This window comes from Corapipo altera, unplaced genomic scaffold (assembly GCF_003945725.1).
Source record: "Corapipo altera isolate COAL_440 unplaced genomic scaffold, ASM394572v1 60935, whole genome shotgun sequence".
NCBI classification, from domain to species: Eukaryota; Metazoa; Chordata; class Aves; order Passeriformes; family Pipridae; genus Corapipo; species Corapipo altera.
Window position 1 is genome coordinate 400,300 of NW_020885003.1, and position 18,960 is coordinate 419,259.

General features: G+C 41.2%; 1 protein-coding gene across 5 annotated transcripts in view; it reads left to right on the forward strand.

The window, feature by feature from the left end:
- Positions 1–17,930, forward strand: part of MCC (MCC, WNT signaling pathway regulator) — a 184,968-nt gene extending 167,038 nt beyond the window's left edge. For 3 of the 5 annotated variants that reach the window (XM_027667207.1, XM_027667211.1, XM_027667209.1), the window contains 4 exons: positions 2,009–2,260; positions 3,235–3,332; positions 14,342–14,464; positions 15,501–17,930. In XM_027667207.1, the coding sequence (XP_027523008.1) occupies positions 2,009–2,260; positions 3,235–3,332; positions 14,342–14,464; positions 15,501–15,681 (654 nt within the window). In that variant the 3' untranslated portion in view covers positions 15,682–17,930. The remainder of the gene's footprint in view (positions 1–2,008; positions 2,261–3,234; positions 3,333–14,341; positions 14,465–15,500) is intronic. The other 2 variants (XM_027667208.1, XM_027667210.1) reach the window with 1 other exon arrangement.
- Positions 17,931–18,960: the final 1,030 nt, after the last annotated feature.

Genomic DNA, 18,960 nt, shown 5'->3' on the forward strand with positions numbered 1-18,960 from the left:
GTTGCCATGTTTATTATTTTTTTATTGGTCCAGAGTGTAAGACGCAGTGGTCTGCCAGTACTTCTGTAAAATCCAGTTCTTTACTTCAAGCAATAATTAATCATGTTTCCAAATATATTCTTGGCTGTGGTTTGTCATCATTCAGTGGTCTTGCTTTGAGGTCAGTTTTTGTCATGCCCCAGTTAGCAAGGAGATTACTTCTGATGGCTGTAAATAATTCTTGGTTTACAGCATTTCTGCATTTCAAAGGACTTAATCTAGATAAGAAGTCTCAGCTTTCTACACTGGTAATTTTGTACAGGTGGTGATAATGTTGCTCATAATGACTGAAGAGACTTCAGTCTCTTTGTGGAAAATGTTAAGGATCCCGTTGTTCACCTTTGTTACAGCAGTTCATGCCCTTATAGATTTATATAGTAAAATACAGTTAACTAGAGCATGACATTTATCTGCTCTGATGTTTGTTTTACCTCTGATGGCTGGCAGATGCCACTTGGGTACTGTGATCCTCCTAGAGTCCTGACTTTTCATGATTTTTAGAACTTCTTGCCACATTAGAGTTCTTTGCTGTTTTGTTCTTCTGACATGACCACATCTGATACAAATGTTGATTTTGAAGGTTCTGTGGTGTTTCTGATTATATTGAATCAAAAGTTTTTAATTTTCATTCAAGTTTTTGCCCAAATTCAGAATTACAATATAGAATCATAGAATCAGCTGGGTTGAAAGGGACCTCAGAGATCATCAAGTCCAACCCTTGATCCACTACCGCTGCGGTTACTAGACCATGGCACTAAGTGCCACATCCAGTCTCTTTTTAAAAATCTCCAGGGATGGAGAATCCACCACTTCCCTGGGCAGCCCATTCCAATGTCTGATCACCCTCTCTGTAAAGAAATTCTTTCTAATGACTGCAAGTACAAAATATTCCTCAATATTCAATTAATTAGTCCTGAAATAACTACTATAATTGAAGCTTGTGAATTTGATGTATTACTAAAGTGTTCTGGAATCATCTGGAAGAGTGACCACTTGCTAGGTGCTCCTTCATTCCTTGTAAATGCCACTTGTGCTTTAGGCATACACTCTTCAGAAAAGAAACTTTTCTGAAGTGCTTTTAAACACAAAGATCCTTCTGGTTCGGGATATCCATCAGCTGCCTTACATGGGAGGCTGGGAGCATGTGCTGAAAGAAGGGTCATTGCACTCATGCCCTGCTCTTAAACTTCTGCTCAGCCACTGTCAGACAGATGTTAAAACAGAGATCTGTCCCCAAATATCAGTTGTTGTGTTACAGTAGGTGACAGCCCTGTCATAAACATCAGAGTGGCAGAAGAATTGCACAGAAGAATGAGCTCTCAGAATTCAACTTCTCTCTGTGAAGTCAATCCCCTGTGGATCATATTTATGGAAGAATATAATTGAGTGTAATTTTGTCAAATTTAAGTTGTGTATATTTGGGTATTCTGGTTTTCTAGAGAAGGGAAATGAAAAATGGACATCTGATGGTGCCATGCCAAGTTGCCCTTATTGACTTAACTCATTCTACCACAGAGGCTGGTATTACTGAGTGGGAATATGTTACCTGTGTGTGTTGTCCTAGTCCCTCAAACCCCCCCACTCTAATGAGATAAATTCTTATGTATCAATAAAAAACTGAAATCTGGAATTTAGGGAGGTTTTTGACAGGAAAGTAGTACACTTCTGGTTTTAAGCAAGTGGTCTCTGAAGGGCAAAGTAGAACCAAAGAAATTTCAGCAGCTGTGGCTACTCTCTCAGATCCTTGATAGTCTAGTTTCAGCACCACACTAGTGGCTATGAACTTATTTCTGAGGCTGATACTGAAGTGCCACAGCTCATCATACTCAGACTCAAGATGTACTAGTCTTTTGACGAATATGCTATGTGACTATAAAAAGGCATGTGGGTGCTGATAGTGTTCTCCATGGAAAGAACACTTGGGTTATAGGAGTGGATGAAAATCTTGTTTAACCTCTTCTTCCTTTAGGTATATAGTCCCATGAGCAGCATGCTGATAATATTTCTTCAACAGGAGGAGATGGCAGAGCTCAAGGCACAGCTTTACCTGCTAGAGAAGGAGAAGAAGGCATTGGAATTGAAACTGAGCACTCGAGAGGCCCAGGAGCAGGCCTACCTCGTCCACATTGAGCACTTGAAATCTGAAGTGGAAGAACAAAAAGAGCAGAGAATGAGGTCTCTCAGCTCAACCAGCAGTGGAAGCAAAGACAAACTGGGCAAGGTCAGGAGTCAAACTAAGTTTCCAAAGCCATAAACATGATTAATTATACCACTCCCCTCCCTGTATCAGTCTTTAGCATGTTAATCATTCTTCTCTTTTGTCTATATGTAGATCTTTTCTCTCTTCTGCAGTTGTTAGGTGATTCCTTCCATACTATGACTTATGAGGACTTTGCAGAATTATTGTTAAGCCTGGGCAAAAAGAAGGTTGTTTTGAGGAGGATTACCACAAACCCAGTCTTGCCAAACATACAAGTTGCTGTGGTTGAACGTGTGTCTTGCCTGTTGCCACTCACTGAAAACAATGGAAGGGATGGAGTATAAGCAAAATGCCATCCTCCCCCAAACACAAAATTTGAAAAAATAAGCTCTCATTCCTTTGAAGCAGTTAGAGCATTGTAATGACAGTCTCTTTTTCCAAGTCAATTTGTAATAATATGAGAATGAAGGCTTTTTTTCCCCTTATTATAATGCAAAATAAACAGATTTCTGCATTAATTGTATTAATTTGCATTAAGAAATAGACACCTGGAAAAACTTAAGTCCTCTTATTTTAGTGCTGTGTCCCCAGATAAGCCTAAGCAATGTGTTCAAAAACAAAATCCAGAGCTAGTGTATAATTGTCTTTCTTACTTGTTTCTGGCAATGCGTCATCTGAATTTTTTGATCCTAGCAGTTCTTTGTTTCAAGTGTGATGTCAAAAGAAATATAGGGAAATCACCAGCAATTTTTCACATTAGCAGAATTCTTCAAGTTGATGAGCTGTGGTGGTTTAGGAAACATTTAGGGGGATTTGTGAAGTGTTAATCCATTTAGTCTATTTCTTGGTATGCTGATACACTGCCATGTTGCTGTAATATTGTGATGTTTATTTCACTTTCATTTTACAAGTAGCTGTTACCTAAGTGGTTTTCAGAATTTTCCAGTTAAGATGGTAAGTACTTTCAAACTAGATGGTGTTTCCTGGTTTCTCAGGAATGCAGTGATGGCACCGCAGCACCATTAACTCTTGCTGAGCTGAGACCATACACCGAGAGTGAACTGACTGCTGAGCTGACAAACGCACTCAGGAGGTAAGCAGCTTCCCTCACCAGGGACACCACTTGTCCTGTAGGCCCGGGGCAAGGCTTACTTCTGAGCCTTTGCTCTTACCCTCAAGTGATTTTAAGAGTGATCACAGATTTGTCCCATGAGAAGGAAAATGATCGAAGGTCTTCTAATATTCCCCTCTCTTTGCTGTTTTCTTTAGTCTGGTGAAAGTCTTCACATGGTGCTCATCTCCATTCTCCTTGGGATTCTCTAAAATTCAGTTGAATTTTAGAAATTAAACCCTCAAAATGGCTGTAGTCATTGTTTTCAGCAAAGAGTGTGAGGCACAAACATGATTTTTCTTGTGTGCATACAGAAAACCTTTAGTGAAGATTTGTGGTGTGATCTTTGGTTAAGAAAGTTGGTCACAGGTTAGAATTTGGGGAGGAGTTACAGGAGTGGGAATTGCAGGCATTTTGATGACTCAGATGCTCCATTTTCTTTCTGAGTATGTAAGTGGAGCCACAGTTCAATTACAAATGACATTGTGTGAAGCATTAGCTTTCCAACCAGAGAGAAAATTGATGTCTTGACAAACTGCTTTTGTCAACAACCAGGTTTTAAGCCTAAGCTTTCAGTACAGTTATACATTAGCTAGATATTTGTTTGTGCAGCAGTTTTTGCTGCACCAGCTATGTGGTAAACTTCATGACAAAGACATTCACTGTTTTGATAGTTGTTTCAGTACTTTTTCTACCTTTTCCAAGAAATGGCTGTCTTAATATCTAATCTGTTTCTTATATTTAGAACCCCTCCAAAATACTACTAAGAATTTAGGCTGGGAAGAGTGTATTTTGCTTTCCTGGTGTTTGCACTCTCTTTAATGGTGGAATATCCTTTCAGGCAGCTGTGGTGTTTTATTCCTGAGGTGCTTTTTTCATAGGTGCAATGTATAGAGTGCCTATGGTCACCTAAGCCTGGAAGGCATTATGTAAAAATGTGAGATCATTACCACTGCAGAATCAATACATTTCATACCATTTGCTTAACAGTCTGGTAGTTGCTGAGTACTTAGTTTTCATGATGCAGGAAACAAAATTCCTCGGTTAAAATAATCCAAACTGTCATTTGTGTGTGGGTGGATAAAACCCATAAAAAAGTAATTTACATAAACATTGCATAGAAGCCATTGGCCTCCCCCTGCCCCCAACATTGCAGCCCTGGTGTGAGCTGCTTCACCAGCATTTTTTGTCTTCACTCAAGATGGGGCTTTTTCCTGCTCTTGTTACTTGCTCCTGGATTTCAAGATGATGTCAATGACCTTAGTTAGCAGAGGCTTCATGAAATGTGATTTGCTGACAACACAGAGAAAACAACTTTGCTTTATCTACTGGCCCTTAACATGATTAGCATGGATTTCCAGCCAGAGGCCTCACAAGTACACTTTGTCAGGCAGAAATGGGGAAAAAAAATAATCAGATTAAACTGTACATAAATTGTGAAGACTCTCAGTGTAATGGAAATATGACTGTACTAAATGTGATTGCTGCTGCCAATGGGGCTCAAGCCCAGTTCCTGCAAACTGTGTGGACAGGGGGTTTTTCTCCTTAATCAGTGTGTCAGCCCGGATCAGGCTGAATGCTTAGTCCTCCTAATCCTGAAGCTTTCTCTCAAAATCTGTGTAGCACCTGGAGAAAGCTTACTGCACCCTGTTTAGCAACAGCTGTCCTAAAATATACCAGCAGTTCTTAACTGCTCTTCTGAGTAGATGGACCCTCAAATATCACAATGAAATTTATCCCATCATGGATCCACTAAAGAGTTCCAAAAAATAATCAAAGTTCATTTTCCTCTACAAGTGCTACAGCAGTGCAGAATGGTCTGAGGTGGTTGTGATATCTTTAGGAATGAAGCAAATTTAACTCGGTGCACTTAGCATGTGCCAATCCCTCAATACTCTTCCTGCTTGTATGGGAAAACAAGTCCTGTCACTATGTGTGAACCAGGAGAGATCCTGCTGGCTGCCCTGATTACCTTCCTCACCTGCCAAAGAAGTAGGATCAGAATACAAAATAAAAATATCTTGCCCAGTATCTGTGTTTGTCAGGGGACAGGAGGGAAATATGAAAACAAGTGCATATCGCCCTCTGTGGTCTAGAGGCAGTGTTGAAATGCCAATGTTCAGGAGTGTTTCAGTACTGGTTACAATGTGTGCACACATCCAGCGATTGGACCTACTTGTTGTCTCTCCAGGCAGTACTACACTGGTGTAGGGGACAACAGCTGCAAGGATAGGGGCGAAAATCCATTTGCTTTTGAGTCTTTCTGTTTGTCAGAGCATGTGATATCAATCAGCAATCCTGTCCCCTCCCCATCCTGTCTTTACAGAGACTAAAGCCCTGGCAGCTCTCCCCTCTACTGCTTTTCCATTCTGTTCTCTGTTGCTGCTAAATTGTCAGGTTCTTCTCAGTTAATTGAAGCAGAGTGAAACCCAAATAAAACAGCAGGACAGAGTTAAGGTTTGAGTTTTGGGGTAGTTTGAAAACATTTATTTGTTCATAATCTGCAAGTGGCCATGCAGCAGAACAGTCTCATCCACAGAGATAGGCTGGCTTCTTTCTGCAGAGAATCTGCAGAGAGAATCTTCTAGAATCCAGAAGTGTGTTGTGAAGCTTATCAAGTTTTCACTGGTAGTGCCCATCACCAGAAGTTCAAGGCAGGAGCAGTTCTTCATCTGCTGTTCCATTACGTATTTGTTCTAGTACAACTGAAGATTTCCTACAGTAGTGTTCAGCATTAAAACCTCTCTTGCCAGCTTTTCACAGAAATCACTTTTCTTTGTCATGATAGCTATGCTAACTAGTAGAAATGTAAATTATCTGCAAGTTCTGAGCTGTAAAAGTTATATCTAGGTTAATAAATTTCTGATATTGCAGTCTAAGCTCACTAATGTTCCAGTCAAACATAAATGCTTTCTGTCAGAGTCTTTAACAGTTTTATTTTCCCCTCTCTCTTTTTTTAATGGAATGATGAAGTGGTTCAATAGACATGAAGCCTCTTTTTTCTTGAGTTTGACACATCCATAAACAAGCTTGTTGGCAGGAAATACTTTATTCTTGTGAGGGCAAAAAATGTGTTCCCAGCAGCCTCATGACCTGGCACTGACAGCTTGATGATTGTGCCAGAAGCCAGTTTTATGAGAGGATCTGGTTGAATACCCCAAAATCAGACACATGACACAGTCTCCTAGGGAGACCTTAAAACAGTATTTTCCTTGCTGGTTTGTTCTGCTCTGCGGTGGCAGGGCAAGGAGAGCTGTGTATGACGTGTGTGGTAACTTAGTAGGTACATACCAGTTTTGCACTACTGCTGGTGAATGCATTATAGGTGGCAGAAAGGATTTGAGAGGCAGGAAGAATGCCATCTTGCTTTAGCAGGGCAGTGATAATGGTGATATAACTAATCTTTTCTTCCACTAAATTCTTTCATTCTGTGAAAAATGACCAAACAGGCAAGACTGAAACTTCTCTCTCTCCCTAGGCCTTGCTAGAAATGCTTTGTCTGTTGAAGTCCTCCTGCAGTCTCTCCTTGTATTTCCAATTGCTGATAGCTCTTCTGTCTCTGTAGGGTTGTATTTTGTTTATATATTTAGATGGTCATTTATAGGCGTTAAAATGATTGGCCAGGAAGGATCTGGCAGCACTAGGTAAGGGCCATGGCAGGCAAAACACTATAACTAGACTGACTGTTCAGACCTGGGCTGCATCATCATTTGGCACAAAATTACGATCTTTGATGGCTGTGCAGGGTTACATAAATTGTGTCAGTCTAGATGTGTTTCAGTATCTCCCTCACAAAAGAGTGACTTTCCATCTGGCAACACAACAAAGAAGCTATGTATTTACCATGTCTGATGACTTTTAAACTGAGAGATAGCATACTGAGTGATGCTACTAATAGGGAAGTTGCCATGGAGAGGGGGAAGGAGTTGTAATTGGTAGGACTGGCAAACAGTTCTTTTGCTCTTAATAAAAAGTACATTTTGCACAGATCCTGCCTCTCTGGAAGTGGAAGCTGCAGGTATTTCTAGTAGGACACAAAGAATTCATGCTATTGCAATAACTTCTATGTGTCTGTTGAGACAAAGTAATGCTTATTGCAGTCTTAGGTCCTTATGCTTGTCTGAAGATCACAATTTTGTTTTATGCCAAGCTTCTTTTCAGAGAGGAACCATTTCAACAGAAAGCTGTGCCAAGGCATGGCAGTGGCTATTTCCTGACACACTGTCAGTGAGAGATAGATCAAGCCACCTTCCTTTATTTTGAACTTCCACAAACTTCATGTGATGGCATTTCAGCTTGGTGTGTTTTCAAGGGCCAATCTTAGTTTCATGATAACAGTATCCAGAAGTCTGTAGAAGCATAGTTGAAATTCAGGCCTATCTTGACCATCAGTCAGGCTGTGTCTCAGAAATGGAAATAGAAATACCTAAAACACATCATATTGTAATGATCCAGATTTAAAATTACTCTTAAGACTTTTACCGATTTGTAAAGTACAGGACAAACATGGTGGATAAAAGAGGGGAGAGGGAGGCAGAGGTTGTTGTGCAGCTACTGATGCATCCTCAGGGGTTTTTTTGTCAGTTACATTTGCTTATTTCTGTCCTTTAATTATCACATCCATTAAATGAAGAGATAAACAACTCTGAGACATATGAAAGCCAGACACTGGCATGGATTGCAGCCATTGCAAGTTTCAGAGATATCGTTTTTGTGCCTGTGTTGTATTCTGCTGTGGTTTCCCTTGGCTGCCTGAGGAGTTTAGGAGTTACAACCTGTGTCTGGAAATCCCTCTGGAGAGTGCCACTGAGAGAAACCTTCTCACAAGAAGAGAAGTGACTCACGGTGATACAAGGTGCTTCCTCAGAAGCACCTCAAGTAGTTGTTTTTTTACATGCATCACAGACAGCCATAATTTTTCTTTTTCTCTACTTTTGACATGGAATAAGTAGTTCTCCTTACCACTGTGTGGTTATCTGAACTGCTGAGCTGCTGTGCACTTGGATATAATCACCTCAGGGAGCTCCAAATAGCTCCAGGTCTGGAGAGCTCCCAGGCTGGGCTGGCAAAGCTGGGTGGGAGGTTTGAGCAGTGAGTGTGGCAGGCATGCTGCTGTCTCCCTCCAGGGCTGTTCTCCCTTTCTGCTACCAGTCTGTGGTTTCCAGGACCACACCTGGCCTGTCTTCCCACTGCAGGTGGTGTAACACATGCCTGTGGTACTGTCTGGTTTTTGAGATCTGCTCTAAGCATCTGACAGTTAGCAAAAAAAAAAAAAAAAAAGTACAATATTTTACACCAGCAGCAAAGTGTTTTCTTAAAGCACCCTCCATCTTCTCTGTGATCAGAAGAGGCTCACTTTGCACAGGTAGCAGCCAGCACAGGTGTTCTCAAGCCTAGTGAATCCTGAGGAGATGAGCCAGGAAGACATGGCATTTGAAGAGGATAATTTTAATACCTTCTTGGCATTTGTGAGGCGTTGCTTTGTTGCCTCTTTAGTAAAGTTATTATATATTAGTTGTTTTCCTTAGCAGGCCAACCCAGACCAGTGAGGCAAGAATGCATTTGAATTAGCTTGGGGATTCTGCATGCCAGCCTGATGAAGAATGTTAGTTTAAACTGCTGATGAAAAGAGAATTTATCTGCATTCCTTTTAAATGTCCAGCTGTTATCTCCTGAGAGGAAAGGAAATCAAATGCCTAGAAAAAACAGTCATGTGTCACCCTGTTCAACCGGAAAAGTCAGTGAGGGATCATGCCAGGCTCACAACAGGAAGGTATGAGGAAAGGGAGTAGGAGTGAAGTGTGGGATTGAAGGTGTGTGCCTGCCCTTCCAAGCAGGGACCATGAAGACAGCTTGGGACCACCACGCAGGAGGTGCCTCTCCTGCCTCCCTTCCTCAAGGCCCAGATGCCTAGGAGCTACCCCACCTGCATGGATACTCTTGCTAGGAAACCTCTGGCCTCTGTCCCCTTGGACTGGCTGCCCAGCTGCTGCTGCCTCAGGGATTTGTGTCTGCAGAGCTCAGGGGCAGGTGCTGAGCTGAGGCCAATGGTGCCCCTCCGACTGCTGAGCCACGATTTGAAGAAATCTGCTTGTGGCAGGCATTACACCCTGATCAGTAAAAGGATGGCCCCAGGGATGGCAGGACTCCTCTGCCTGGCTGTGGGAAACTTTCTCACTTCTTGATTTGGAGAGAGCTCATTGTTGCTCTTTTGCTTCAGATTTGGCAGGAGCTCTGGTGCTCCTGACCCCAGGGCAGGGGGGTAGTAGCTAGTGCTTTCACAAGAAGGGGAGTTAGCTGGGTCCACTCCAAGCCAGGGGCAGAAAAATCAACTTTTTGCATGCCAGAGAAGAGCAGCTTCCTATTTGCAGCACTGGGGAATTTTCAATAAAATAAGTAAGGGCAGGAAAATCTGGGAAGACTTCTAGCATGTGAAACCTGAACATGTCTGGAAATGCCTAGACAGAAGGGAAAATATAAGGTGTTCATGACCTCGCTTACATTACTATGTGCCAAACACAGTGTGGCAAACACGGTGTCACTGTGTGGAGGCCAAATTGACAGAAAGTGCAGAAATGTGCCCGATGTTACATAGTTTCCTTTATGGCTCTGGCAGAATTCCCCACCTTCTGCGTTGGTAGCCTTGAAACCAGTGAACACCAGTTATCCCCTTCCTATTCAGCCATCCTGTAAGTCTGAAACAAAAAGCCCTTGAAAACCACTTAGGAACTGCCTACTGAGTGTTTTGATTGTGAAAATACAAAACAAAAGTCTTTATTACCAGCATATTAGGCGTTTCATTGAAAATACTGTTTTAGCGGATGTTGGCATAGGCTGTAAGCCTCTGAATACACTTATTCTGAGCTTTTCCCTGGAAAGGGAGCAGTCAGGGATTTCCCTAGCTGACTTCTCAAGTGCCCCGCAGCAGAGAACCCTTGTGCTTGGAAGTGAGCCATGCCCTCAGATCATAGGCTTGTTCCCTCTTCTGGGAATACTTGTGTATTTCCTTTGTGCACACAAGATGTCACGGCTGTATTTTCTGCAGCTCCAGCTGCAGTAGCCACTCGGAGGAGGAGCTGTCGGGAGCAAAAGCTGTGCTGACCTCTGCAGTCTGATAGACTTGTGAGTTTGGGGCTCACAGAAATTGTTTTCTCAGAAAAAAATACTTGCTTCTCCTTCCCTCTTCCCATCAACATACACATATAAATGCTTTCTTGGGATCCACAGAGGTCCATACTACAGCCCTGGGGCACAATTGCAGTGTGAATTTGGTGTGTAACTTCCATGTGATTTTGGATTCTGGACTCTGGAAGACTGGCAGCAGAAATCTGTGCCGCAGCCATATGATGATCCCTGTCGTAGAATGTTCATATGGTTGTCACTTCAAATGCAGTTCCTTCTCTGGTTTGCAGCTTTGACATCTCATTGTGGAAAAATACTGCATATGACTATGACTATTGTTTTAAAATATTCTGCCATAATAAGCCTGTAGTGGCTAATTTTTCATATCCTGCTGATTTAAAAGAGCAGTCAGGACAGTGAAGTGGTGCTAGAAATTCTGTAAAGACAGCTAACCCTGTACTGTATTAAAGGAATACAAATAGCAGCTCAGGATTCATTATCACTCCAGTTCACTGCCTAACCAAGCAATCAGTTTTGAAGAGAAATAAGGACAATTCGTCCTGACCAGACTGAGGTAATTAGTGATAGAAATGGAGGGAAGTGGGAGGAGCTAGCATTGTGAGGCATGGAATTTTTAGGAAGGGGCAGAGAATTTGCTGGTCAGCCAATATGGTACAACTCTGAGGTCTGTTATCTACTACTAAAAGAGAAGGTGCAGCACCATGGGGAAAACCTTACATACTTTTTGCATGTTATAGTCATTAACCAGGTGTGTGTGTGTCTCCATTTCCAAGACTAAAACAAGATATTTACTATGCCTTTACTGTTGCTGCTGTGTCTGTCTCCTCAGGTGTTACTTGTTCTATGAAATGTCTCTTGAAGTAAAGATATTTAGATAGGCATTTTTAAAATCAGGAACAGAAGGTGTAAATGTAGATCCCTATGGGTTGGGGTTTTTGAAGATTTTTGGGATATTTCAGCATGTGCAATCAAAATACCAGTTGTTTTCCATGAGATTAAGGTTGAGTCGCTACTAGCTAGTGCTGTTTTCACTGACTTCAAAGCCAAAGGAATACATGTGTTTTAGTGTAAATGTAAATTTGGGTCATCTATAGATTTGAAGTATTACTAACTGTTACCTATTTAGCTAGATGGTTCAGATCTAGCATCTGAAAGTTAAGTAGCTTGTGGAGGTCCAGGCTCTGTGTCTTTGACAAGCGGCAAGATTAAGGATGTTATAGACCAAAAGTAAAGAAACACAACTTGATGTTTAGCTGGATTTGGACTGAACAGAACTGGCTAAAAGGTGTGAGTGCAAAACAGATAAAAGGTGATATAATTGTTTTGTCAGGTAACAGTCACTATAGCAAGCAAACTTTACCATGCATGACAGGCTCCTCAAAGTCTTTCCACTGTGTTTCTTTTCCACGCAGCTTTTGTTACAACAGGTGTATTAAGGACTTTAGCTGCAGTGAACTGTGGTTCTGCAGGGTTTTTTCCAAAGTGTGCAGTGTTTTCACAGCCATACCTTTTTGTGCACATAATGTTAAATCAGCCTCATGTGATTTTTAGATTTCTCTGCCCACCCAAATGCTGTACATGTTTATTTTGTTGGACTTGCTGTTCATGCCAGTTCACTGTGCTGAGCATGGTGTTACTGAGCCTTCCCAGAGCCTCTGGCTGTGGTGACCTCTGGAGCAGGCAAGAACCAAATTTACCCTACTCTGTTCTTCATATCAGTAGTGCCATGCCACAAACACATTAGATCTGGCCTCTGCCAAGTCTGATGTTTTCTTGTTTATATTCTGTTGCAAGTAAAAATGGATTTTTTTTTCCTGTTTCTTTGCAGAACACAGACTTTGACCGTAGACTGTGCTGAGTCTTTCTGGCTGCTAAGATAGGATATAAAAAATGAAATTTATATTTGGGGTGGATGGCAGTGAGCTTTTAACTGGTAGGGAAAAAGATTGTATTATTTGAAAACACAGAGCATGTTCCTTCAATGAAAAGGCACACAAAGAATACTGATGATTTTTCATCAACAAGGCCCCTCTTATGTCCTTTTCAATTTTGCCGGTAAACCAGCGTCTGAGTCTCTTGGGATAAACTGCTGACTTGGAATATTTCCCCGTCTGACTTTGTGAAAGCCCTTCTGTAGCTGCTGAAGCCAGGTGGTCTCCTTGTCTCTGGCGATAAAAGGCTGCCCTAGTCAGGCCACTCTCGGAACTGCAGCCTGCTGAGCTGGGATTCAAGGACCATCCGTGTGGTCTGTTCAGAGCTGCAGAAGCTTTTAGGGTGTTCGTTCCCGGTGGGCTTGTGTGGGAGACAGCAGTCGTCTTGTTATTGAGATGAAACACAGCATACTCACTTAGCACTGTAGCAAAAACAAGAGGGAGAGGCCAATCACTGCAAAGTGGTTCTGGGCAGCAAAGCACAGACAAATGTCTACATACAAACACATAAAGTTCCCGAGTGTAAGATTTGATTCTGCAAAATCTGTGTCCCAGTTGAGCCCAGCTCCATGTCAGTCTTAAAAACTTTTTTTTTTTCCTCCCAAATCTGATGGTTTTCTTCTCTGGGCTATCTGCTGTGAGGATGTGTCATGGGAAAAGCTCCTGGGTCTCCACACCAGCACAGTAACAGTCCCCTGTCAGTGTAGGAGTAGGCTGGGCAACCTTCAGCTCTGAGCAGGGAGCTCCCCAGGGAGAAGCACCTGCCTCATGCCACATGCTTACCTGTGCTAGGAAATACTTTGTAAAGCCAGCTTAATCCCCAAGCTGTAATGCTTGCTTCTGCTCAGAATTTCTTTCTCGTTCACTTTTTCTTTTCCTCATAGAGATACTTGTAATGTAAAAATACTATAATGTACCTTGCTTCTATTTTGGCACACTTCATGTAATTAACTTTTGGTTCATAATTAGCAAGTAAGTGTTAGTCACTATATCAGCATTTTAAGCCTCACTACTCTGACTTGTTTGAAAGAGTCCTTCATAGAAAAAAATGCTCTTTCTTCTTCTGTATTTCTTGTATTTGCCCTTTTCTGTCTGTGCTCCCGTCTCCTGTTCTTAACTTTTTCTCACTGCCACATGGACTTGACTTGCTGGCTCCATAAAAAGCTAGTCAGTTACTGTAATACAGACTTAAATTTATAATCAAGTATAAATTACTTGAGTAAATTTGAGGTAGTAACTGAAATCAGTGGAATTGCTCAGAGGCTGGTGAAACACTGGCACAGGTTGCCCAGAGAGCTGGTAGGTGCCCCATCCCTGGAAACATTCAAGGGCAGGTCAGATGAGGCTCTGAGCAACCTGATCAACCTGATCTACTTGACAATGTCCCTGCTAGATGTCAGGCTAGATGACTTTTAGAGGTCCCTTCCAACCCAAACCATTCTGTGGTTCTCTGTGTAAAGAAAAATTTGTTTAGTAAAATATTTTTAATAGCAATGCCGGAATGCTATTTTTAATTAAAATTTGTCACAATGTTTGAGTACCTTTGGTGGTTTTCTGTGCTATCTCATTCAGGACACAGTGGGCATGTTCCAGGTATTCTTAAACTTTTATTTATGTATCTTTGTGCTTATTTCTTAGTGTGATTTAATGCATACAAGACTACGATCTACAAGAGAAGTTTGTTTGCGTTTTTGTCTGCTGTATCTCTGATCATATAGTTTACAATGGTGAATGTTATAAATATCAATCTTTGGAGAAGTTTAATGTAAGAACTACCTCCTGTATTATCCAAGTATTAATAAGAGGAATATTTTCAGCCTGTCAACCCACCACAGGACAACTGTTCATGCACTTTGCAAGCTGAATTGTTATTTCTGTTTTGAACATAGTTTTCTACCTCCTCTTTTCCTGGTCCAGGGAGAAGAAACTGAAGGCTAGAGTGCAGGAGTTAGTGAGTGCTTTGGAGAGGCTCACGAAGAGCAGTGAGATCAGACATCAGCAGTCAGCAGAATTTGTTAATGACCTTAAAAGGGCAAACAGGTAAAGGATCTACCAGCGGATGGACCCACCATTGATTTTTTTTTCTGTGTTCTGGCAATGCACTGTAATATTCCCCTTACCTTAATGAGAAGTTTATGGATCCTTGAATTCACACACATTGAATCTTTAAGGCTCTAGTTAGAGATGTGGGAGGTATTAAACCTCCCATGTAGGCCACTGACAACTACACAGTTAAGAACAGAGGGAGGGAAATAGGTTAATCTTAACTGAGTTACTAATAAATGCACTTACAGAAACAAACAAAACTCAGATTTATAAATCTGTTACTTTGTTTTAAACTTCTCTTTTTCCTTTGGCTCCAGCCTCTTCATTAATAAACTCTCTTGGATAATCACAGTTAAACTGTATTGCTTACTCAGGGCATTTTACTGGCCCTGTGTTTGGATGAACTAGGAATACAGTGGACTGCAGCTGCCTTTCTGCAAGGAACTCACTCACAGTGTAGTTTTTCTTAAATTATACCTGAAAGCCTTTGTGGTGAAAAGCAACATCCACCTCAAGCTTTCCTACTCAGTCAAGGTGGAGGCACAGAACCTACCCAGCAGCTGATAAATTAGCACAAGATACCATCCTCTGAATGTAAATGTGATTTTTTTAAAATGGAAAATACAAAATCAGTCCTGGATTTTCTAAAAAGATTCTGGCCATGCAGTGTTCTTAAAAATCATTATATGTTTAATGTTGTGGTATCCTGACTCATAAACAGTGCTCTGCAAGGTCATCATCAGGAACCTCTGTCTGGCTCTTTGAACCATGTTTAAACATATTTTCTTTACCAGTTTCCTGGTAGAGGTGTGTGCTTCCCCAGAAAAGACACAGACATTAGTATTGATCTGGATTTGGATCAATAAGGTTTGGATCTAATCCATTTTAAAGCACTGGTTAATTTTAGGAAGATTATCAGTACCCACACTTTGGAGTTTTCTGAAGGTAGGGTTTTGAGGTGGATTTTTTGTAACACTTGCTACGAACAAGCCTTTTTGAATTACCTTGTATTGCCTTGTGTTTTTAACAGCAACTTGGTAGCAGCTTATGAAAAAGCAAAGAAAAAACATCAAAATAAGCTGAAGAAACTGGAATCACAAATGATGGCCATGGTGGAGAGACATGAAACACAAGTGAGGATGCTCAAACAAAGAATAGCTTTACTGGAAGAAGAGAACTCCAGACCACACACCAATGAAACTTCACTTTAAATGCATCTCTTTAAAGGATGCTTAGTGCCATTACAACTTTCTTTCTTTTGGAGGCTGACTTTTAGGGAGCTTCAAACGCTAAAAGCTCTGACTGTCAATGCTGACACACTTAAAGCACCTTCTCTGGGATCCTAGAGAGGTGTCATGGGGATAATAAAAATATTAACCTTAAGAACTGTTTCATAATGTAAAATGGCAGTGCCTGAATTATCATGCTATAGTTATGTACATTGTCTGTGTCGTTATGTCTATATTCATACAGCTTCTCTTCCATTTTATATACGTCCCACGGGTGACAGTGTCACATAGCAAAATAATTAATTTTAAGAGGTTTTCATTTCGGTCATTTGGAGATCATTTGAGAGTTTTCCCAATCCCTGAGCTCCCTCTGCACACAAGTCCGTATTGTACCCTCAAGAAAGACTTGCTGTTGTGGTTAAACCAACCAAATGGGCAGCTGCAGAGAGGGGAGATGACAGGCTGCCTTGCTTTTTTGCACCCTATTTGCAATACTGCTGCTCACAGTGCAGATCAGGTGGGAAAATTCCTGTTGATTTGGAAAAAAAACCAAGAAACTCTCAGAGTTGCATCTCTGAGAACCATGATGATGGTGTATTTCTTACAGTTTGTAAGAGGGCTAAAGTCTGTGAGTTTCACCACACCACATAGATGGTCTGAGCCAAGGGTGGGTAAGAAATGATAGGAGACCTTCTGGTATTTATATTACACGGTGTTTGCAACTACTTTGTAGAAGAGTTGGTTTTTCTTGCTAACACATTATAGCCAAGGTTTTCTCTAAGAAGCTGGGCCATTTTTGTCACATGTATAGTGCTTATTACAGCTTACTGTGATCAAGAGGTAGAATGTCTTTTTTTAATACTTTTTTTTGACCCAAAAAGGTACTTATTAGGAATGTACCTGTTTAATATTGAATACGTAGGCACAAAACTATAAATGTGTAGATGTATGGATATCCTGTCACAAACAGAATGTGAATGGTAAAGTCTTCTTACAGCTTCTTAGGTTAGTTTTTGTTACTGCTAACATTTTCTTCTTTCGTTTAAGTCACATCATATTGCTGTATTATCAAACTGACTGAATGGCAAATGTTGCCCTCTTATATTAATGAACATTAAGCAAATCATGGGGATAAGGTTGATTTCTGTTGGGGTCAAAATACAGGAGTCTACCATAGCACCTGTTACGTTCAGATTCTTCTTCCTTTTGACAGAGTACATAAAAGAGCTTCCATGTGTGTTTTAACCTGGCAAACTAGAGTCAATTCACTGTGCTAGCCTGCTACTATGTTACACCTCTGCTTTGCTGTTTTCAGGCTTATTTCCTAGGGAATCTGATTTCAAGAGTCATTCATGCTTTTTGTTTTACATGTTGAGTTGCACCTCCAGTTTTACAAGTGTATTTAGAATTATGATAACTTCTCTCACTTATTCCTCCCATTTCTAGTACTAAGGAAATATTTTTAGATGACTTTAACTGTTTTTTGTCTACTGTTGGGTTAGGCCAGGCAGCCAAAATATGGGAATTTGTGTTCAGAGTATGGCATTATTGTTACACCTTGGTTGCATCGCAACTGTAGCAGTTGGTGTTCATCTCTTTCTACTGTAGCTGCTGTTGTCTTCTTTCCTTAGAGTAGTCATTCCTACTTTCCTAGAGCCTGATACTTCATCTACAAAGCCAGCATGACTGACTGCAACAGCAAGTTAAAACAATGCTGATTTCAAAATTTTTAGTTAGTAACATTCTGGGATTGGTTTTGATCAGTCTTCTTTCTCAAGCTAGTTGCACTTAATTTACAATGTGAATGGAAATTTTTGCAAACCAGTCTGTTGAGGGAGGAGGCACATTGATTTCTGCTGCCTTTATGGTGTTGCTTGGCAGCTTTCTGTGGCATTTCCCTTTTTTGGCTAAGTTTCTCACCAACAGGAATGTGGGGTTTTGCCATAAGCTTCAGTTGTAGCTGAGCACACTTGTTTCAGAAGAAACACAAAGGAAAATATCCACTATGTACTGTGGCAAAAATGCAGTTACACTTTTGTCTTCTGGCATCTGAAACACCTATCTGATTTGAGGTAATCTCAAAATGTCCATGTGAAATACCTTTCAATGAAGAGGACTAGAAACAACTACTGCATTGGATTGCCTCTTAGGTTCTTTTTTTTTTTTTTTCTATTTAGAATAACAGAATCACACAATGATTTGGAAGGGACCTTAAAAGATCATCTTCCAACTCCCCTGCTGTGGGCAGGGACATGTCCCTCTACACCAGGTTGCTTCAAGCCCCATTCAACCTGGCCTTGAACACTTCCATGGATGGAGCATCCGCAGCTTCTCTGGGCAGCCTGTTCTGGTGCCTCACCACCCTCACAGTAAAGAATTTATTCCCTAAAAAAATTTCTTAGTACCACTTGAATTTAAATCTGTCTTTAAATTATAGCTACAAATTAAGAAAGCATAAAACCACAGCAACACAGAATGGTTGGAAGGGACCACTGGTGTGGTCATCTGGTCCAACCTCCCTGCTCAAGCCAGGTTTCCTGGAGCAGGTTACTCAGCATTGCATCCAGATGGTTCTGGAACATCTCCACTGAGGGAGACTCCACAAGCTCTCTGGTCAGCCTGTTCCAGTGCTCAGTAACCTGCTCAGGAAAGAATTTGTTCCTCATATTCATGATCAGTTTCTGCCTGTTGCCTCTTGTCCCCTTGCTAGGCACCCCGAGCAGAGCCTGGTCCATCCTCTGACCCCTCCCTGCAGACACTGACAGACATTGATGAGGTGTCCTCTCAGGGCTGAACAGGCACCTGGGTTTAGAGGCATAAAAAAATGCAACTGTCCTCAGTGTTTTTCAGGCCTCAAGACTTGCTGATGATGTTTCACTGCATTTACTGTGTATCTTTCCTGCCAACTGTGCTCTGAAAGTGCTTTAGAATGAATTATAAATCATCAGTAAATGTAAGCCATTTTCTTCCCAGAGGGTTTGTAGATGAAAAAGAAACACTGATATCACACAGCCTCAGCAGCAGCCAGTTTGCCAGACCACCAGTTTAGTTTGCCCAAGCAAGCAGCTACTGATTGAATTGTTGGCATGCTGGAAAAGATCAGTAGAGAAGTGGTAAAAGGCTTAGTGCTAGTGTGAAACTCTTCAATATTAATAATTAGCTGTAGTTCCAGTGTAGCCATTACAATGGCACCAACCCTGAGAATAAAAGCCAAAAAACTTAACTTTGTTCATGCAACTCTGAAATAACTAGCACACGAGA